The sequence below is a fragment of the Gopherus evgoodei genome, chromosome 5 (assembly GCF_007399415.2).
Source record: "Gopherus evgoodei ecotype Sinaloan lineage chromosome 5, rGopEvg1_v1.p, whole genome shotgun sequence".
NCBI classification, from domain to species: Eukaryota; Metazoa; Chordata; order Testudines; family Testudinidae; genus Gopherus; species Gopherus evgoodei.
Genome location: NC_044326.1, coordinates 83,353,343 through 83,375,801, shown reverse-complemented (window position 1 = coordinate 83,375,801; position 22,459 = coordinate 83,353,343). Strand labels below are relative to the sequence as shown.

The following is a 22,459-nucleotide window of genomic DNA, read 5'->3' as shown; positions in this document are numbered from 1 at the left end:
GAGGGTGGGAAGGCACAATGGTCACTTTGGGTTAGGATGGGGAGAGGGGGAGGAAAGAGAGAGACTTTTTTTTTGTTGTATTTTATTATTACAATAATGCAGAGACCCCAAGAGAAATTGTACAAAACATACAGTAAGACATCCCCTCTGACCCAAAAAGCTTGCAGTCTAAATAGACAAGATTGGAAAGGGAATGTTGTTATCCCCATTAACAAATGGGGAACTGAGCCCAGAGAGTTTTATGGGTGAGTCCTGCAAGGTTCTGAGCACTCCGGTCCCAGCCCATCAAAGCACTACAGCACATACTTCACTTCAGGCATGTGAGTAGTCTCACTGATTTCAGTGACAAATGACTGCAATGGGACTACGCATGTGCTTAAAATTAAGCTTTGCTGGATCAGGGCTGGCATGCTCAGACCCTTGCAGAATTGAGCCCTCGATGACTTGTCCAAGGTCACACAGAAAGAGCTGGTAACTGAGCCCAGATCTCCTGAGCCTTCCTGAAGTGCTTCAACTACAAGCTCATCCTTCCTCCTTAGACCAAAGACCAGAAATACTACATAGCCATTTTTTTGCAAAATGTTGTCATTTTTATGGACTATGGGTTAGGTTGGGATTTGGTCTCTTATTTCCTCTGAATCTTTTTTTTTTTTTTTTTCCTTTTCTATTTTGGATACTAGACGTGCATTCTGTATTTAGGAAAAGCTCCCACTGAAATGGGTTGGCCATTCATCCTGTATTTTTTTTAAGGGACATGCTTTATGTTCCACAACTAGCTTCTAATAGGAGCTTCTAAGAAGTTGATCAGTATATTTTCAAGCAATAATCATGCAAAGTGTAATAGACTGTAATACAAAAATGATTGTGCTTTGCATAAAACATGTAGGCTAGAGTCTCTTAAACTAGCTTGCTCCAATATTTTTCATATAGCTGTCATTTATCTTCTTGAAATGTAGGTGGTCATCCTACACTGAAGCTGAGAGGAATTTTACTTGAAGGAAAATTGCAAGACTGGGTTCATTATTGATACTTGTTTTATAAATTGCAATATTTTACAACAGAATCTTCAGGATAGTCTGGTAAAATGCAGCATAGTTTCACTGTAGTTCAAGGACAAGGAAAACAGTAGAAAAAATATTTCAACAGTGCATTGTATTGTACTGAACAATCAGTCAAGGTGATCTTAGGATATGCCAGTCGGGGAATTTGCTTCAGATGAACAATAAGTACAGGCCTAGTCTCAAAATATGTTTGTTTTTTGTCCCCTTGCGGACATCATAAGATTGTCAATAGAGCTCTAAATACAGGAACTCTGAAAGCAGGTTAACACGTTTAATAAATAACTTGAGGAAGTTTCGTATTCGTTTTTCCCAAGATAAGTAAAGTGCATCTATTGGCTGCAGATTAGAAACCAATTTCTCAGATACCGAGCCACTTACTTAGTGTGATGGCCCATCAAAAAGGGCTACTAGAGTCAGGCCAGTGGCTTTTCTTTTTTGTCTTCCTCCACTCAGCCTACTCTCCATCCACCTCTGAATCACTGGAGGCATTCAAATACAAAATGTTCTTTCAAAATTTGCCTTACTGTAGATATAGGGAGTGACCTGGAAGCAGCTGAAACTGTGACCGTTTTATGTAAGCTGCTAACAAGACTGTATTTACAGGGAGACAAGCATACTGACTTGTTTAACTGGCTGCAACTAGGCCACTGGAGTGACACAGTGTTCAAAATAAAATAATGCAACTCTAGTGAGGAAGGTAGCTTATGTAGGTCAGATTTAGCTGGAGAGCTGGCTGTGAAACTGCTGCAGATGTAGCCAGAACATTGCGGTATTATATACACATATGACTGTTCAACTAAAGGATAATGGCATTCTGTTTTATACACTTGCCCTCTAAATTCTGTGCCACTCCCAAATCTTGAAGAAGTAATAGTAATCTAAATGCATTATGAAAACACTGAAAATGGAGAACAATGGCTCTGTGAACCATGCAGGCCAACAGGGTGAGGAGTGAGACTGGAAGATGCCAGAGAAGTTGCCAGGAATTCGGGGAGCAGGGTAGGTGGGAGGAAGGGGACCTGGAAACCGTGGTCAAGCTGATTCAGGAGGAAGAAGGAATCTGGGATGAGGGGCTTCTCCAGCAGGGGTGCAGGCTTTTTTGGATTGTCCAATAGGGGCTGATTTTTGCAGTCAGGGGTCTGGGTGGGTTTTCAACATCTTATGAATGCTGCTATTAGTGTAAGACAGAAATAGACTCATGTGCAAGAGGAAGTGACAGTATCCACCTCCATTACCCCTGCTACACCCCTCTCAGATGCTAATACAATCTCTCCATTCACAGAGTTGGTCCTTTGATATCGTCCACAGAAACAACCTTGCACCCAAATTTGTCACCCTTTCCCTTCACTCACCTAGGAATTATTTTTCAGGTAGTTTTGAAACCAGTTCAGTCAAAACAGGTCAGATCATCTTAAATCCCCTAAAACCAGGTCTACACAGCACCTTTAACCAGTTTAAAGATCTGTTTAGCTGAACTGGTTTTATAGCCAGTTCAGAAATTTTAATCTGGGCACGTTTCTGTTATCAGCAACAGGTCCCTCTGAACAGGTCGTGAAAGTGGTTTAACTTCTACAGTAGAAAGGAAAAAATCATCTGCTGGTCTTGAAACTGATCTGGTAAAATATGGTCAGTGTCATAAACAGATAGCTAAGGGTTAATGTCTCTTTCACCTGAAACACCTGACCAGAGAACCAATCAGGAAACCGGATTTTTTCAACTTTGGGTGGAGGGAAGTGTGTGTCTGAGTCTTTTGTCTGTCTGCCTGTTTCCTCTGAGCTTTGGAGAAGTAGTTCTATTTTCTAGTCTTCTGTTTCTAAGTGTAAGGACAAAGAGATCAGATAGTAAGTTCTATGGTTTCTTTTCTTTGGTATTTGCATGAATATAAGTGCTGGAATGCTTTGATTTGTATTCTTTTGAATAAGGCTGTTTATTCAATATTCTTTTAAGCAATTGACCCTGTGTTGTATCATCTTAATACAGAGAGAACATTTGTATTTTTTCTTTCTTTTTTATATAAAGTTTTCTTTTAAGACCTGTTGGAGTTTTTCTTTACTTCAGGGAAATTAAGTCTGTACTCACCAGGGAATTGGTGGGAGGAAGAAATCAAGGGGGAGAGCTGTGTGTTGGATTGCTAGCCTGATTTGGCATTTCCTCTGGGTGAAGAGGAAAGTGCTTTTGTTCCAGGATTGGGAACGGAGAGGGGGAATCACTCTGCGTAGTATCACAGAGCTTGTGTCTGGGTATCTCTCCAGGAGCATCTGGAGGGGGGAAGGGAAAAAGGATTATTTCCCTTTGTTGTGAGACTCAAGGGATTTGGGTCTTGGGTCCCCAGGGAAGGTTTTTTCAGTGGGACCAGAGTGCCCCAAAACACTCTAATTTTTTGGGTGGTGGCAGCAGTACCAGGTCCAAGCTGGTAACTAAGCTTGGAGGTTTTCATGCTAACCCCCAAATTTTGGACGCTAAGGTCCAGAATCTGGGAATAAGGTTATGATATGGTGTAGCAGCGGCGGGATATAGACAGAATCCAGAAGCCAGTAGGAATATTATATTTTTCTTTTCTCTGCTAAGGGCTTTTTAGCAGAGAGAAACAGTTTGGTTTTAAAAGGGAACCAGAGAGAATTTTTTTTTCTGCTCTCTCTAGCAGTTTGTGGTTTGCATGTTAAGCGAGAAGACTGTTAAGGGTCTTTTGTCATGCAATAGCCCTCCCATTAGGAGGCAAGTACCAGCACTTATATGCATGCAGATAAAGTGGTTTTTCTGGTTTCCCTTAATTGAACATTAGCTAGAGAGAGAAAAGGGAAAAAAGCACTGTTGCTAGGCAGACTCCAGGAGGGAACAGAGCCTGCAGTTCAGAAGATAAACACCGGAGGGCACCCCAACACAAGAAAACAGGAACCATGTCTACCAGGACAAAAATGGAGGCCGAAGACCAATTCAAAGAAGCTGAACACAGGCGAGAGATGGAAAAACACAAACAGGAACTAGAAATAAAACAAAAAGAGATGGAGATAAAAGAAAAGGAAGAAAGCATGAAGCTGGCAGCCTTCCAAAGAGAACAGGCAGCCCAAGAGGCAGCACACAAAAGAAAACTAGAAGAAGAAGAGGTGGCCTACCGAAGGAAACAAGCAGAAGATGAGGCGGCCCACCGCCGAGACATGGAAAAACACCAAAAAGAAATGGAAAAACAACAAAAAGAAATGGAAAAACAACAAAAAGAAAATGAAGAGAAGGAAAAACAGAGAAAACATGAACTGGACTTGGCAAAAGCTGGGCTGCATGTGCCAGCCACCCCTAACAACCCGGCGCCAGTTATTGCTCCACAGCACAGGAAATTTCCCACCTACAAGGCAGGTGATGACACCGAGGCCTTCTTGGAAAATTTTGAAAGAGCCTGTCTTGGGTACAGCATCCCCGAAGACCAGTACATGGTAGAATTAAGGCCACACCTCAGTGGACCTTTAGCAGAGGTGGCAGCTGAAATGCCCAAGCCGCAAATGAATGACTATAAACTTTTTCAAACCAAGGCCAGATACCGGATGGGGATAACCCCAGATCATGCCCGTCGGCGCTTCAGAACCCAAAAGTGGAAACCAGAGGTGTCATTTCCCAAACACGCCTACTACATTGCAAAAAACTATGAGGCCTGGTTAACAGGAAACAACATTCAAACCTTGGAAGAAGTGAACCTCCTCATACAAATGGAGCAGTTCTTGGATGGTGTTCCTGAAGACATCACACGGTACATACAAGATAGAAATCCCAAAACTATCGCTGAGGCGGGGGAGATTGGAGCCAAATGGATGGAACTGGCAGAAAGCAAAAAAGCTACTGTCAAGGGGAACGATTACCCCAGGGGGCACACAGACCATAAACCCTACAACCGAGGACAGCCAAAGACCCTATATACCACCCAAGTAAAGCCACAGATACCCTACTCTTCAACCTCACCAGTCTCCAGTAACTCACCTCGGCCCAGTGACCCATCAGATGGAAGATGCTTTAAGTGTAAGGAACTGGGACATATCAAGGCCAACTGTCCCAAAAACACCATGCGAGTGCAATTCATTACACCACCATCACCCCAAAGATCCCCAGGCCCAGATGCCTCTCAAATACCCTTGGAGCGAAGGGAAAATTTGAGAGTGGGCGGAAAGAAGGTTACTGCGTGGAGAGACACGGGGGCACAAGTGTCAGCTATCCACCAATCCTTCGTTGACCCCAAATTCATCAACCCAAAGGCCAAAGTTACAATTTACCCCTTCATGTCACAAGCTGTAGACTTGCCTACAGCTCAACTGCCTGTCCAGTACAAAGGCTGGTCAGGAATGTGGACTTTTGCAGTCTATGACAATTATCCTATCCCCATGCTACTGGGGGAAGACTTGGCCAACCAGGTGAGGCGGGCCAAGAGAGTGGGAATGGTTACCCGTAGCCAAACCAGGCAAGCTTCCAGACCCATTCCTGTTCCTGAGCCGTCCACAGAGGCCCCGTCTGTGTTACCAGAGACCCAGACAGAGGTAGTGGACCCGGATTCCATGCCTACCACTGAAACAGCCACAGCATCTCCAGTCCCAGGCCCGGAACTGGAACAGCAACCAGCACCAGCAAGTGCAACCACATCTTCAAACTCAACGCCAGAGGGCGCCAGCGAGCCAGAACTGGCAGAAGCACACGACAGCCATACCCAAAAGGCTCAGCCAGAGCCTGAAATACCCTCAGGTGCACCAGCGGAGAGCGGTTCACCAGCAACGGAAACAACCCCATCACCTACATCGCTTCCAGAGGGACCAAGCCCAAGTCCACAGTCTGAGGAAGAACTGGTGACCCCAGCCTCAAGGGAACAGTTCCAGGCTGAGCAGGAAGCAGATGACAGCCTTCAGAAAGCGTGGGCGGCGGCACGGAGCACCCCACCGCCTCTCAGCTCTTCTAATCGATCCCGGTTTGTTATAGACCAAGGACTTTTATACAAGGAAATTCTTTCTGGTGGACACCGGGAAAAATGGCAGCCGCAAAAACAGTTGGTGGTTCCAACTAAGTACCGGGGGAAGCTCTTAAGCTTAGCCCATGATCATCCCAGTGGCCATGCTGGGGTGAACAGAACCAAGGACCGGTTGGGGAAGTCCTTCCACTGGGAGGGGATGGGCAAGGATGTTGCCAAGTATGTCCGGTCTTGTGAGGTATGCCAAAGAGTGGGTAAGCCTCAAGACCAGGTCAAGGCCCCTCTCCAGCCACTCCCCATAATTGAGGTCCCATTTCAGCGAGTAGCTGTGGATATTCTGGGCCCTTTCCCAAAAAAGACGCCCAGAGGAAAACAGTACGTACTGACTTTAGTGGACTTTGCTACCCGATGGCCAGAAGCAGTAGCTCTAGGCAACACCAGGGCTAACACTGTGTGCCTGGCCCTAACAGACATCTTTGCCAGGGTAGGTTGGCCCTCTGACATCCTTACAGATTCAGGGTCTAATTTCCTGGCAGGGACCATGGAAAAACTGTGGGAAACTCATGGGGTGAATCACTTGGTTGCCACCCCGTACCACCATCAAACCAATGGCCTGGTGGAAAGGTTCAATGGAACTTTGGGGGCCATGATAAGAAAATTCATCAACGAATTCTCCAATAATTGGGACCTAGTGTTGCAGCAGTTGCTGTTTGCCTACAGGGCTGTACCACATCCCAGTTTAGGGTTTTCCCCATTTGAACTTGTGTATGGTCACGAGGTTAAGGGGCCATTACAGTTGGTGAAGCAGCAATGGGAGGGGTTTACGCCTTCTCCAGGAACTAACATTCTGGACTTTGTAAGCAACCTACAAAGCACCCTCCGACACTCTTTAGCCCTTGCTAGAGAGAACCTAAAGGATGCTCAAGAAGAGCAAAAGGCCTGGTATGACAGACATGCCAGAGAACGTTCCTTCAAGGTAGGAGACCAGGTTATGGTCTTGAAGGCGCAACAGGCCCATAAGATGGAAGCATCATGGGAAGGGCCATTCACGGTCCAAGAGCGCCTGGGAGCTGTAAACTACCTCATAGCATTTCCCAATTCCTCACTAAAGCCTAAAGTGTACCATGTTAATTCTCTCAAGCCTTTCTATTCCAGAGACTTACAGGTTTGTCAGTTTACAGTCCAGGGAAATGATGCTGAGTGGCCTGACGGTGTCTACTACGATGGAAAAAAAGACGGTGGCGTGGAAGAGGTGAACCTCTCAACCACCCTGGAACGTCTGCAGCGGCAACAAATCAAGGAGCTGTGCACTAGCTTCGCCCCATTGTTCTCAGCCACCCCAGGACGGACTGAACGGGCATACCACTCCATTGATACAGGTAATGCTCACCCAATCAGAACCCCACCCTACCGGGTGTCTCCTCATGCCCAAGCTGCTATAGAACGGGAGATCCAGAACATGCTACAGATGGGTATAATCCGCTCATCTACCAGTGCATGGGCATCTCCAGTGGTTCTGGTACCCAAACCAGATGGGGAAATACGCTTTTGCGTGGACTACCGTAAGCTAAATGCTGTAACTCGTCCGGACAACTATCCAATGCCACGTACCGATGAGTTATTGGAAAAGTTGGGACGTGCCCAGTTCATCTCTACAATAGACTTAACCAAGGGGTACTGGCAAGTACCGCTAGATGAACCTGCCAAGGAGAGGTCAGCATTCGTCACCCATGCGGGGGTGTATGAATTCAATGTCCTTCCTTTCGGCCTTCGAAATGCACCCGCCACCTTCCAGAGGCTGGTAGACGGTCTACTAGCTGGACTGGGAGAATTTGCAGTTGCCTACCTCGATGATGTGGCCATTTTTTCAGACTCCTGGCCCGAACACCTACTACACCTGGAAAAGGTCTTTGAGCGCATCAGGCAGGCAGGACTAACTGTTAAGGCCAAAAAGTGTCAAATAGGCCAAAACAGAGTGACTTACCTGGGGCACCAGGTGGGTCGAGGAACCATAAACCCCCTACAGGCCAAGGTGGATGCTATCCAAAAGTGGCCTGTCCCAAGGTCAAAGAAACAGGTCCAATCCTTCTTAGGCTTGGCCGGATACTACAGGCGATTTGTACCACACTACAGCCAAATCGCTGCCCCATTGACCGACCTGACCAAAAAGACCCAGCCAAATGCCGTTAAGTGGACTGATGAGTGTCAAAAAGCCTTTACCCAACTTAAGGCAACACTCATGTCTGACCCTGTACTCAGGGCCCCGGATTTTGACAAGCCATTCCTAGTAACCACAGATGCATCTGAGCGTGGTATAGGAGCAGTGCTCATGCAGGAAGCAACAGATCACAACTTCCATCCTGTCGTGTTTCTAAGCAAGAAACTGTCTGAGAGGGAAAGTCACTGGTCAGTCAGTGAAAAGGAATGCTATGCCATTGTGTACGCCCTGGAAAAGCTACGCCCATATGTTTGGGGACGGCGGTTCCAACTACAAACTGACCATGCTGCACTAAAGTGGCTTCATACTGCCAAGGGGAACAACAAAAAACTTCTTCGGTGGAGTTTAGCTCTCCAAGATTTTGATTTTGAAATTCAACACATCACAGGAGCTTCTAACAAAGTTGCTGATGCACTCTCCCGTGAGAGTTTCCCAGAATCCAGTAGTTAAAAAGTGTTCTTAAAATGTAAAAGTCTGTTAGTTATATACTTAGTAGTATATGTAAAGGTGCATGTGTTGTATTAATCTGTTTATTTTCAAGTTCTAGAAGGAAATTGCCGCCAGTGAGCTTCCCCACTGTCTGCAATTTGGGGGGCGTGTCATAAACAGATAGCTAAGGGTTAATGTCTCTTTCACCTGAAACACCTGACCAGAGAACCAATCAGGAAACCGGATTTTTTCAACTTTGGGTGGAGGGAAGTGTGTGTCTGAGTCTTTTGTCTGTCTGCCTGTTTCCTCTGAGCTTTGGAGAAGTAGTTCTATTTTCTAGTCTTCTGTTTCTAAGTGTAAGGACAAAGAGATCAGATAGTAAGTTCTATGGTTTCTTTTCTTTGGTATTTGCATGAATATAAGTGCTGGAATGCTTTGATTTGTATTCTTTTTGAATAAGGCTGTTTATTCAATATTCTTTTAAGCAATTGACCCTGTGTTGTATCATCTTAATACAGAGAGAACATTTGTATTTTTTCTTTCTTTTTTATATAAAGTTTTCTTTTAAGACCTGTTGGAGTTTTTCTTTACTTCAGGGAAATTAAGTCTGTACTCACCAGGGAATTGGTGGGAGGAAGAAATCAAGGGGGAGAGCTGTGTGTTGGATTGCTAGCCTGATTTGGCATTTCCTCTGGGTGAAGAGGAAAGTGCTTTTGTTCCAGGATTGGGAACGGAGAGGGGGAATCACTCTGCGTAGTTTCACAGAGCTTGTGTCTGGGTATCTCTCCAGGAGCATCTGGAGGGGGGGAAGGGAAAAAGGATTATTTCCCTTTGTTGTGAGACTCAAGGGATTTGGGTCTTGGGTCCCCAGGGAAGGTTTTTTCAGTGGGACCAGAGTGCCCCAAAACACTCTAATTTTTTGGGTGGTGGCAGCAGTACCAGGTCCAAGCTGGTAACTAAGCTTGGAGGTTTTCATGCTAACCCCCAAATTTTGGACGCTAAGGTCCAGAATCTGGGAATAAGGTTATGATAGTCAGGCAAACTTAAACCATTTTAAACAAGATATATGTTATGGACCTAATTAGTTTTCAAATTGAGTTAACTGAACTATTTATAAAAAACAGTTTAGAAAATTTCCCCATTGTAGGAATGCCCATACTGTCACAAATCTGCCAGGCCTAATTTACATTGTTAACACAAAACAGTTGTTCTTGTATAGCCCCTATTGTGTATTCAGTTATACCGCTAGAGAGGTGCCTTATACCAATATTGTTACCCAAAATTGGGCCAGCTAGTAAGCTTAGGGAGGACTAATGACCCACCAGAGTTTGGCAGAAAGCAGCATGTTTATTATACTGATAGCTAAGCTCAAAGAAAGGGGTGGGGGGGGAGATCATACTCACATACTTATGCTCCCAGGACAGGCATAGCATTGGAGATGTTAGGATCCTTGAAGATAAGTGTCCCACAGCACAGTGATGGACGGAGTGATGAAGGTAAGTCTTCCCAAGTGAAATGTGCTGTGGTCCAGGCGAAGGGCCTTCACGGGAGGTACAAGCTTGCAAGTGTCCTCTTGAGCACATGGCCCCTTCCCCTTTTAAGGACCTGCTCCTCATGGCCTGTGACTACAGATGACTTGGCTGCATCTGGTTGGTCATGCTCCACCTCGAGCAGTGTCCATGCACTGGGTGTGTTATCTCTGCCTAATCAGAGTATCCTGGCCTGCGACTAAAGATGACTTGGCCACGTCTGGTTGTTCACACTCCACCTTGGGCAGTGTCCATGCAGAGTCAATGCACTGGGTGTGTGAGTGCTGCCTAATTAAAATCCTAGACACCTTGTCTATCTGGAAGCTCTTCTGATCTTCCAGCTGTTCAATCAGCCCATTCAATCCACAAGCATTCCAGCGGGGATAGGGACGGGGAAAGCCAGTTCACAGGTATTCAGAGAAGGAGAGGAGACAAAAGGGTGGGGAGAAGTATAACAGACCTTTTAAGTATACAGATTATACATAGTATAGTTATACAGAGCATACAGATCACTGCTGCTCCTACAACAAGTAAAATTTATTCCTCTTCTAATACAGGAATAAACTATACTAGTATACGGTAAGTACGTTTATACCGGTATAACTGCATTCACACTGAGGGCTTGGCTACACTGGAGAATTGCAGCGCTGGTGATGGGGTTACAGCGCTGCAACTCACTCTGTGTCCACACTTGCAAAGCACAGCCAGCGCTGCAACTCCCTGGCTGCAGCGCTGGCGGTACACCTGGTCTGCTTGGGGTGTAGCGATTCCAGCGCTGGTGATGCAGCGCTGGTCATCAAGTGTGGCCACCAAAAGCGCTTTTATTGGCCTCTAGGGTATTAGGAGGTATCCCAGCATACCCTTTCAGCCACTCTGCTCATCATTTCGCACTCCACTGCCCTGGGCTCAGGTGACCCACCCTTTAAATGCCCTGGGAATTTTAAAAATCCCCTTCCTGTTTGCTCAGCCAGGTGTGGAGTGCAATCAATCAGTGACCATGCCTCCACGCCCCAAAAGAGCCCCAGCATGGAACACTTGCGAGCTGCAGAACCTCATCAGTGTTTGGGGTGAGGAAGCTGTGCAGTCACAGCTGCGCTCCAGCCGTAGAAATTATGATACCTATGGGCAGATATCAAAGTCCTTGCTGCAAAGGGGCCATGAACCGGACACGTTGCAGTGCAGGGTTAAAGTAAAGGAGCTGCGGAGTGCGTATTGCAAAGCCCGTGAAGGAAACCACCGCTCAGGAGCTGCCCCCATGACCTGCTGTTTTTACAAGGAGCTGGATGCCATACTTGGGTGTGACCCCACTGCCAATCCGAGGACCACAATGGAGAGTTCAGAGCAGGTAGAAGAGGGGGAGGGTGTAGAGGAAACCGAGAGTGAGGTTACTGGGGTGGAGGGAGACACCTCGGAGTCCCAGGAGGCATGTAGCCAGAAGCTCTTCTCAAGCCAGGAGGAAAGCCAGTCGCAGCAGCTGGAACTTGTTGGTGAAGAAGAAGCAGAGGAGCAGGTTCATGGTAAGCAGCTTTTATTTTAAGGATGGAAATGTTAAAAGGGGGTTATGGCTGCCTGCACGCATGCCTAGATGTGGAATAGCCCATTGATTTGGTCTATCACGTCTCGGTAATCGGCCTCAGTAATCTCTTCAAAAGTTTCAGCCAGAGCGTGGGCAATGCGTTTGCGCAAGTTTATAGGGAGAGCCACCGTGGTCCTTATCCCAGTCAGGCTAATGCATCCACGCCACTGTGCCGCGAGGGGTGGGGGGACCATTGCTGCACACAGGCAAGCTGCATAGGGACCAGGGCGGAATCCACATTGCTGTAGAAGACCCTCCCGCTCTTCCCAGATAACACGCAGCAGTGATATATCTGGCAGTAGAAAATCCTGTTGAAAATGTAGGGATAGTGTTCAGTACAGGTCCTCCCAGCTGCTCTCTGCTTTCCCCAATGCAGAGAAACCCTAGTGAGCCCTGACTCAAGCATCTCCCCTTCCCAGAGGAGTAACTGCTGTGGCAATTGTGGGGGTGGTGTTCAGTGCAGGTCCCCCCCAGTTGCTCTCTGCTTTCCCCAATGCAGAGAAGCCCCAGTGAGCCCTGACTCAAGCAGCTCCCCTTCCCAGGTGAGTTGTGGCAGAAACACTCACCCCATTACTCACCATGCCTTCGCTGCTGTGGCCTCTCTGTGCTATGTTTGCTATGTGTAAATGATGCTACAAGTAGCCTACAACCTCCTTCACTGTGATAATAAACAATGCAGCCTCTGTATTAAATGTTTCTATTTCTGTTTTTTTTAAGTGTCCTTGAATCCTCCGGCTCTATCACAGCCTGCTGAAAGACTACAGAACTTGAGGCGTAAACCAAGGAAAAGCAAAGATGATTTGGTGAAAGCAGTTATGAATCAGTATGCCAGAGAGAATAAGAGGCTGCAGGACTGGAGAGAGAAAATGCATCAGTGGAGGGAAACACAAAGCAGGAGAAAGGAATTGGCTACCAAGAAAAGCACAAAGCAGCTGATACGCCTACTGGCGCGCCAAACGGACTGTATGCAGTCTCTTGTAGCCATGCAGGCAGATCAGTACCGTGCTAACCCCCTCACCCCCCAAAGCTCTCTCCCTTGTGCCCCACTGTTTGCTCAAAACCCCTTTCTCCAGCAGCCTGGTTCTTACCACCACCAGCTGCCCCCAACACCTGTACGTTCACCTACCAGCCCTGAGAACTACGACCCTTACCCTATGCACTCAACCCCCATCACCATGCAGTATATTAATCCTGAAGTGCAGCAGGCATTGCACAGCAATCCAGGCAGGACATATTCAAACCTCTGAATGTACAGTTCATCACCCTACCCCCCTGCCCTTTTATGTACTGTATTTTGAATAAATGATTTCTTGGCTTTTAAAACAGTTTTTATTATTGCAGAAAGTGAAAAATACTGTACCCCAAGGGAAAAACAGGCACTGCAAATCATTGTAACCACTGCACTTCACACCCGTGCAAGGCACCAAACATTACTGTTGGCTTTCAGCCTCAAATTGCTCCCTTAAGGCATCCCTAATCCTTGAAGCCCTGTGCTGGGCCTCTCTAGTAGCCCTGCTCTCTGGCTGTGCAAATTCAGCCTCTAGGCGTTGAACCTCGGAGGTCCATTCCTCACTGAACATTTCACCCTTCTCTTCACAAATATTATGAAGAGTACAGCACGCGGATATAACAGCGGGGATGCTGCTTTCCCCCAAGTCTAGCTTCCCATGTAGACACCTCCAGCATCCCTTTAAACGGCCGAAAGCACACTCCACAGTCATTCTGCACCGGCTCAGCCTGTAGTTGAACCAGTCCTTGCTCCTGTTAAGCTTCCCTGTATACGGTTTCATGAGCCATGGCATTATGGGGTAAGCGGGGTCTCCAAGGATAACAATGGGCATTTCAACGTCCCCTACTGTGATCTTGTGGTCTGGGAAAAAAGTCCCGGCCAGCAGCTTCCTGAACAGGGCACTGTTCCGAAAGATGCATGCATCATGCACCTTTCCAGGCCATCCTGAGTAAATGTTAGTGAAACGCCCAAGGTGATCCACAAGCGCTTGGAGAGCCAGAGAGAAATACCCCTTGCTATTAATGTACTCGGATGCCAGGTGGGGTGGTGCCAGAATAGGAATATGCGTCCCATCTATCGCCCCCCCACAGTTAGGGAAACCCATTTGTGCAAAGCCATCCACAATGCCCTGCACGTTCCCCAGAGTCACGGTTCTTCTTAGCAGGATGCGATTAATGGCCCTGCAAACTTGCATCAACACTATTCCAACGGTCGACTTTCCCACTCCAAACTGGTTCGCGACCGATTGGTAGCTGTCTGGAGTTGCCAGCTTCCAGACTGCAATAGCCACCCGCTTCTCCACTGGCAGGGCAGCTCTCAATCTTGTGTCCTTGCGCTGCAGGGTGGGGGCGAGCTCCTCACACAGTCCCATGAAAGTGGCTTTTCTCATCCAAAAGTTCTGCAGCCACTGCTCGTCATCCCAGACTTGCAGGACGATGTGATCCCACCACTCAATGCTTGTCTCCTGAGTCCAAAGGCGGCGTTCCACTGTGCTGAGCATGTCTGTTACTGCCACAAGCAATTTAGTGTCTTGTGCATCAGGCGAATCAATATCATCGTCTGACTCCTTACTGTCACTTTGGAGCTGAAGGAATAGCTCAACTGCCAAATGTGATGTGCTGGCAACATTCATCAGCAAGGTCCTCAGCAGCTGGGGCTCCATTTCTAACAGAAATCGCGCTGCAGACTCACAATGGCGCCAAACTCCTGGGATCTGTAGCGATGCACCATGGGGCGTTGGGACAGGAAGCGGAATGACCCGCACCCTTCCGTCCCCTTCCCACAGCGCCAAAATGGGACGAGGTGCTCTGTGGGATAGCTGCCCACAATGCACCACTCCCAACAGCACTGCAAATGCTGCAAATGTGGCCACACTGCAGCGCTGGTAGCTGTCAGTGTGGCCACACTGCAGCTCTGTCCCTACACAGCTGTACGAACACAGCTGTAACTCCCAGCGCTGCACAAATGTAAGTGTAGCCATACCCAAAGTGGGGTTGTACCACTTTAAGTATACCACTATAGTTAAAATGGTGCAGCATTTGTGTGTAAATGAGGCCTTAGTTTCCTAGTATAGATGGTATGTAACAGTATACAGTATGTGAAAAGCGATTGATTAGTGATCCTGAAGGAATGAACAGAAGACAGGAAAGATGTTTGAAAAAGAACAGCATTATAGAAAGAGAATGGGAAGAGGAAAAAAATAAAATAGAGGGAGAAGGAAGAGGAGGAAATAAGTAAGGGTAAAAAATGTAGTTAGCATACAGAGTCTGTATGCATGATAGGCAAAAAGAAAAGTCTTCTGTTCCAATGTTGCTTTTTCAGTGAATGGAGAAACACTTAATAAGTTTCAGGCATGAACTCTTAGAAAAGTTGCTATCCAAAAGGTGCATGGATTTGAGAGGCATTTTATGACTAGCAAATATAAAGACCTAGATGACCATATATAACTGTTTGTTATTAGAGGGGTAGCCGTGTTAGTCAGGATCTGTAAAAGCAGCAAAGAGTCCTGTGGCACCTTATAGACTAACAGACGTATTGGAGCATGAGCTTGTTTACCTCTTTGAGAATTATTACTGATAGCAACGACTAACGGAGTTCCTATTAGGATTTATACAGAACCTGGGTCAAGAGATGAAAAAGGATCTTGTTAATTGTTTGGCTTTAATGTCTTTTCTAACTACCACAATTGCACTCGTTAGCTGGGTGGTTTTTTGTTTTTTTTTAAGATTTGCAAAACTAGTTTGAATTTGGGAAATATTTTTTTAAAGTATTACTAGCTAGAGGAAAGGCTATGCTATGTGTTGCAATGATTAGAGTACATGTTGGAAGCTACATATTGTTAAAAATGGGTGAGTTCTAGACAGTATATGGATTGCATTTTATACATTATGTAGGCTTCAGATTTATAAAATAAAGATAAAAGGGCCCTATCTGAATACTGTAGTTGCCTATGACAGTTACTCAAAAATACAATAGAACAAAAAAGAAATAGCAATCCCATTACATGCAATAATGCTAAGTAATCAAGTAACACAAAAATAAACCAAATTCTTGACTTTTCTCTAAATATCACATCCAATATTTGCTTCTTCAGCGGCCCTCTTCAGAATATCTGCCTTGAAGGTCAGCAGATGTGGGCTAAACCAAGAGGGTTTTTCCCCTGCTTCTCAGTGCTCTGTTTTCCCTCCCCAGCCTATCTCACTGTTTTGAGCTCTACTCACTCTTTTGATCCATTTTTTTCGAACAACATTAGTTGAGCTTTTGAGCCTCAGAATATTCAAGAGGGTAATAAAGCTAGAAGTGTTTATCTAGCCCTAATTTTAAGAATTAATGTTGCTTGACAGGTGTGTGGTTGCATCACTTCTGACTTTCAAGCATCCTCTATGTCTGACAGCATCAGGATCAAAAGATTAGGCATAGAGAAATATTCCTAGACCATATAAACAAACTGTTGAGCAATCCAGAATGTATTATATAGTTAAATAAATAAATGGTTGGTTTCCATAGGAAAATACCACCATGATTTGTTTTCTCTGAATTATTTAACAGGAAATGGGGTAAGTCTCTGTAGTTTGACTTTGAAGGAAAGGGTTTCCCATGACTTTTGCATCCAACAGTGAGGTTGTCCACATTCCACATGAGCAATGCATTAGTCTATTTCTGTCAACACCTGTTATAAGCTGAAGCCTTACCATGAGGTCTCCCCCTTTTTATATTATGTTGAGGTCAGACTCCTGAGTCCTCTGGAGTAGTCAGTGTCTTGTCACCCCTAGTAACAGCTTGTCAAATTCACCGGATATCCTCACTGCAACAATTGGCAAGAGGCCACACAGATATACTTCCCTTTCCCCTTCCCATAAGTTTTAACCACCATTCCATTAATGCTTTCTATTTAGAGTTTGTTTTTTGTGGGCAATAAAAATTCTCTGTAGCATGTGTGTACACGCATGCATGTGCACATACACACAAAATTCAAACACCCCTCTGCTAGCACTTGGAGACTGGAGTTGGGAGGAATGTGTGTTGTGCAGAGTTTAGTACTGAAGAGCTGTCATCTGGTGCTGGCATGTAACATATTGCTTGCACCACATCAGGCCAGAATGCAATTTGCTTTTGAAGTGGTACAGTGAATAAGCAGACAAATTACTTTGTGTGCATGTGAGACAGACACATCAAGGTGATAATTTGCTAATATATTCCACTAGCTGGAATGCAAATACAGTTGTTGTGTACTGACACCATTTTTATATGCACTTGTGTTTCCCCACGTGCACACACCACACACACTACACTTCACCTGTGTATAAATGTGTGCATGGATATAAGGCGTGGGTAAAAGGGGTGCATCTATTAACATTTTAAAACCCTATGGAGAGCAGGGTTGAGACTGTATTTCCCTTAGCTTGAGACAGTAGGCCCCATACCGCTCTCCTGAGTCGGGCACGGCTTCTGCTGAACTGAGCGAGTCTAAGTAAGGAGGGCAGGATTTGGCCCAGGGCTGGCTGAAGATTTACCTTCTACTCCCCCCTTCCCCCGTCTCCCAAGCTCTGTGGCTGGCCTCTCTGCCATGTGCTCTGCAGGAGCGGCGGCTGCAGCCGGGCGGGGCCAGCGTGCAGGCTGCATTCTCATTGTCAATGTTCCAGCCCGGGCCGCGCCGCGCCGCGCATTGCCCAGCCCTCCCTATCGCTGTGGCACACACGCGCAGAGCGGAGGAGGCGGTGGCTGCAGCAGCAGCAGCAGCAGCAGTCTCGGAGCAGCACGCAGTAGCAGAGCACCAGCATGGCGGGGCTCCGCTACCCGCAGCAAGGCAGCTACTGCCGCGCAGCCACGGCCATGAACCTCTTGCTAGGCGTCTTCCAGATCCTCTTACCCTGCTTTCGCCCGGGAGAAGCGCAGGGCCAAGGTAAGCGCTGGTAAATCAGCCCAAGGGCAGGGGGCTGGTGGAATTCGCAGATGGGGGGAAGAGGGTTGCTGCTTGTAAATAAGGTGGTGGAGGAGAGCAGAGGGGCTGTGCATAGGCAAAGCAAAGGCGAAAACCCTGCTCGAGCACCGAGCAGCATGATCGATTCTGATTGCAAAGCCATTCCCTTTCTCTCCATCCTTTTGTGCGTGCGATTCGAGGACAGCCCCCAGCTTTGTGTTGGCTGTAATGGTTCCCAGCCCCGAAACAGAGGGGAGAAGAATGAGGAGGACTCTGCTTCCTGCAGCATTGTTTCGGGCTCTCCTGTTGTGGCTGGAGTCCTCGTGTTTGGCCCGTCTTTTAATGCTAGAAGCAGTTGCAACCTTGTAACAAACTGCGAACCAGCGTTACAGCGAAATAAGCCATGAATTTCCCCTTTCCCAACCTCACATCCTTGTGGCTCGCTCCCCCAGCTATACCATGCTGCACACACGCTGACATTGCAGAGAAAAGAGACCCTCCTTTTTATCAGTAGAGGCTCCTCAGGGTAGGCATTAACTCACCCGTTTGGAGTCAGACACATTATCATCTTTACCCGCTGCACAAATTGGCTCAGGAGGCACCTTTATGTGCCAGTTTTGCCTGCCCACTTTAGATGTCACCAGCGTGCGCTGCTTTTAATATGGACGCTTTTTTTTTCAGCACGGGGGAAAAGAGAAACATGAAATTCTGCTGTTAGAGCTTTCTCGTGCATGTAAAATGTGATTAGTTATTTTCATGTGTGTTGTTTTGTTTGGCTTGTTTAGCTATTGACCCAATCCCCAGCGTGGTGGAGCTGTGGCAAGCCGAAGAAGGGGAACTGCTGATGCCCACTCAGGTGAGGAGATCTGGTGACAGCACTGAGGGTGTATAGAGGGAGGAGCAGAAGCAGCTGGACAGCCAGCCCACAGCACAGTGACCGCTACTAATGTCAGTTTGCCTTGCAAACAAACTGTGTGGCCACCACACCTGGCAACAGCGCACAAGTCCCCCATGTGATACCATGAGTCATAATGACTTCAGATTCAGGGGCAGGGTGTGTGTTTGGGGTTGGGACTGCACCTTTCCAGGGTTGAAGCAGTGAACAGTGCTCATATTTAAGATTACATTGTAACTCTGAGAGAAATAAAGTGATATCAAGCAGCCTGTTATCCCTTTGGTAAAGGAGAGTCTATTACAGTGTTGCTCTGCATCCATTCAGTTTTGGTGTGATGAGCTCTAAGAGTGACAGAAGAGGTATGTCTATTCAGTCCTTTCTTTTTTTTTGCTGAGATATCCACCAATGTTGCTAATTATTGTGATGGTTTTCTGATGTGGTTTGTGGCTTTGCACAACCATCTTATTTTACATATGCCACCAAAGATCCATCGAATGGTAGCTTCAAGCATGTGCTGATGTGCGCAGGATTTGAGTTGGAGTATTAAGGGTTAAAAAGCTCAATATCCCATTCAGCAATCAAGTCCCGCCTTGATTTCATTTTCCCACAATGTACACAGTATTTGCGACTGAGCCATAATTTGTGTGTGAAGTGTAATAGCTGCTTCTTGTTGGTTCAGTATCCATCATGCTGACAGCCCTCCATAAATAATAACTTGCAGCAATCGCCAATACTGTCTTCTCACCTGGAGTTTATATTTGTTTTTGTTTTAAAAGCATTTGCTTTCTGAATCTGACTTGGGCAGCACCGTTCTCTTAGTTTCTGTAGGTTCTTAGTCTCTCTTTAAGGTGACCTGCAAGAGTGTGAAAGGAAAGTGATGGGAGAACTGGACTCATGCTTTGCTTTCAGGCCTTCTTTGTACATCACAAGAGAACAACGGCGGTTTTGTTTTGTTTTGTTTGTTGTAATCCTACCTGTTTGTAACATTAAAAATATTGGTCCTGTTTATCCTGAAAGATTATAGATGAATGGAAAACTAGTGGAATGTTGACTTCACAAGTACCAAGGAAGGGAAGCTTGATTAGAGCAGATGTGGCTTTTATTTAGACGCTGTATAATTCTGTGGGTTGGTTGGTTTGTTTGTTTGTAATTTGTTAATGTCTGTTTAACTAAAACACTTGAGAGAAAAGTTTCTTTGTAAAGGACTCAGCACTTAAATTCTCTCAATTATGGGCTAAAAAAGCTCCAGATATGCACACAGGCTCTTGAGTCCTCCAGTGAGAAAGGAAATACAGGTCTGATTTTTCTAAAATAAAAAACAAGCACATGATTTTTTGGGGGGTGGCTTAAGGAGGGGGAATCTGACTTTCTTTATATCTGTACACAAAAAAAAGAGAGGATCTGGGACTCTAAAACAGCTTGTTTTTGGTTGGCAGGCACTTTTTCAAAAAGTATCAGCAGATCACGGTTGTAGTTGCTCTTAAGATCAAAGTATATTGTTTCTGTCAGAATCCAAAAAGCAATGGCATGGTAATTAACAATTGGCACTCTGCAAGGCAGACTCAGTACATTGTTACTAAAGGGAATTTTATGATGGGAAGAGTGACTTGGAAATCCCCAGGACAAAAATAACCCTCTTAGCCACCATAGATTCAGAGAGAGAGTTAATTTGTTTTTTCAATTTAAAAATAAATCCTGGGTATAGCTATAAACATTGAAGATGCCAGCAATTAAGTCATCAAGCACTATTAGTTTGCACTGAACTTTTCCTTTGTGGTGTCTGTGGCATATATCTCTTAAATGATTTTAAAATTGTGGGGGAGATTATATTCTGTCACATTTGTGGACATAATTTAAGTATAATAGACCAGCAGAGTGTTCTGTAAAAAGATATTGCTAGTGTGGCTTTGGCTCTGTTTACAAGCAGTAGCAGATTTCCACAAATAGTGATATTAAATTACACAGCATTTTCAGGGTGCTGGAATAAAAGGGAATGCAATAATCATACATTTGTATAGCCTGTTAAAGTACGACTGAGGGAGATTAGGCAGAGTGAGACCATGTCTCAGGGACAGAGTGGTGCTAGTTGTTTAATATCGGTGGCCTGGTTAGATCTGGGATGATGATGAATATTATTTTTGGCATACAGGGTGCCAGGTGGTAGGGTCCTAACTTCACTTCACGTTGTTTAATGTAGTGTCTGTGGCTAATAAGGTTAGTTGCCCTCTCTGAATTGAGGGCTGATGAAGCCTGTGGTGCTACATGTGTAACTGAGGGCTTGTCTACATCACAAAGTTGCAGCGCTGGTGAGGGGGTTACAGCGCTGCAACTTAGGAGGTGTACACATCTGCAGGGCATCACCAGCACTGCAACTCCCTGTTTGCAGTGCTGGCCGTACTCCCGTTTTGTCTCGGGTGTAGAGGATCCAGCGCTGGTGATCCAGCGCTGGTAATCAAGTGTAGACACTTACCAGCGCTTTTCTTGACCTCCGTGGAATAAGCAGGTATCGCAGCATACCTGAGGAAGCCTCTCTGGTAATCAAGCAGGTCTCCTTCCCCGGTTTGCTCTCGCGTTCCCCGAACCCCCGTGCAAGCAGGTCTCCTTCCCTGCGGTTTGCAGGGGGGTTCGGGGAACGCGAGAGCAAACCGCGGGGAAGCAGGTCTCCTTCCCCGGTTTGCTCTCGCGTTCCCCGAACCCCCGAGCAAGCAGGTCTCCTTCCCTGCGGTTTGCAGGGGGGTTCGGGGAATGCGAGAGCAAACCGCGGGGAAGCAGGTCTCCTTCCCCGGTTTGCTCTCGCGTTCCCTGAACCCCCGAGCAAGTAGGTCTCCTTCCCTGCGGTTTGCAGGGGGGTTCGGGGAACGCGACAGCAAACCGCGGGGAAGCAGGTCTCCTTCCCCGGTTTGCTCTCGCGTTCCCCGAACCCCCGAGCAAGCAGGTCTCCTTCCCTGCGGTTTGCAGGGGGGTTCGGGGAACGCGACAGCAAACCGCGGGGAAGCAGGTCTCCTTCCCCGGTTTGCTCTCGCATTCCCCGAACCCCCGAGCAAGCAGGTCTCCTTCCCTGCGGTTTGCAGGGGGGTTCGGGGAACGCGAGAGCAAACCGCGGGGAAGCAGGTCTCCTTCCCCGGTTTGCTCTCGCGTTCCCCGAACCCCCGTGCAAGCAGGTCTCCTTCCCTGCGGTTTGCTCTCGCGTTCCCCAAACCCCCCTTGAAGCCGCCCAACAACGCTGCAGTGTGGCCACATCTAACACTAGCAGCGCTGGTTGCTGTAAGTGTGGCCACTCTGCAGCGCTGGCCCTATACAGCTGTATTAGTACAGCTGTAACAACCAGCGCTGCAAAATTGTAGATGTAGACATACCCTGAGACTTGGCTGGGTGACATTGCAGTATGTCATTAGCCCAGATTCAGTTAAGTTAAAGCATAGATTGAATGTATAAGGTCTCCCGCTTGAAAGCTGTATTCAACTTAGGTTATGTTTACATTGTTAAAAAAATTGCAACAGTGAGTCTCCAACACCAGGTCAACTGACTCTGGCTTGTGGAGTTTGAGCTATGGTGCTGAAAATAGCAGTGTAGATGTTCCCGCCTGGGCTGGGATTCAGAGCCTAAGCTCCCAGCCTGAGCGGGAATGTCTACTCACCTATTTTTAGCCCCATAGCATGAGCCTGAGTCAGTTGACCCAGGTTCTGAGACTCACTTCTGTGGGATTTTACTTTTTTGTTTTGCAATGTAGATGTACCCTAAGAGAGCTCAATACGAGTCAGAGGGGCTTGTGTGGATGTGCAGGCTACCCTTGAAGTTCTTGTCTGAGAATTGCAGTAGAACCTCAGAATTACGAACACCTTGGGAATGGAGGTTGTTCGTAACTCTAAAGTGTTCGTAAAT

At 46.5% G+C, this 22,459-nt stretch overlaps 1 protein-coding gene across 5 annotated transcripts in view; it reads left to right on the top strand.

Annotated features, from left to right (window-relative positions):
* The first annotated feature begins 17,462 nt into the window (after positions 1-17,462).
* The window catches only part of TMEM131L (transmembrane 131 like), a 120,499-nt gene continuing 115,502 nt past the window's right edge, over positions 17,463-22,459 (top strand). For 4 of the 5 annotated variants that reach the window (XM_030563482.1, XM_030563480.1, XM_030563481.1 and 1 more), the window contains exons 1-2: positions 17,465-17,664; positions 18,468-18,538. In XM_030563482.1, the coding sequence (XP_030419342.1) occupies positions 17,541-17,664; positions 18,468-18,538 (195 nt within the window). In that variant the 5' untranslated portion in view covers positions 17,465-17,540. Of the gene's footprint in view, positions 17,665-18,467; positions 18,539-22,459 lie in introns of all 5 variants that reach the window. The other variant, XR_004000513.1, reaches the window with a different exon arrangement.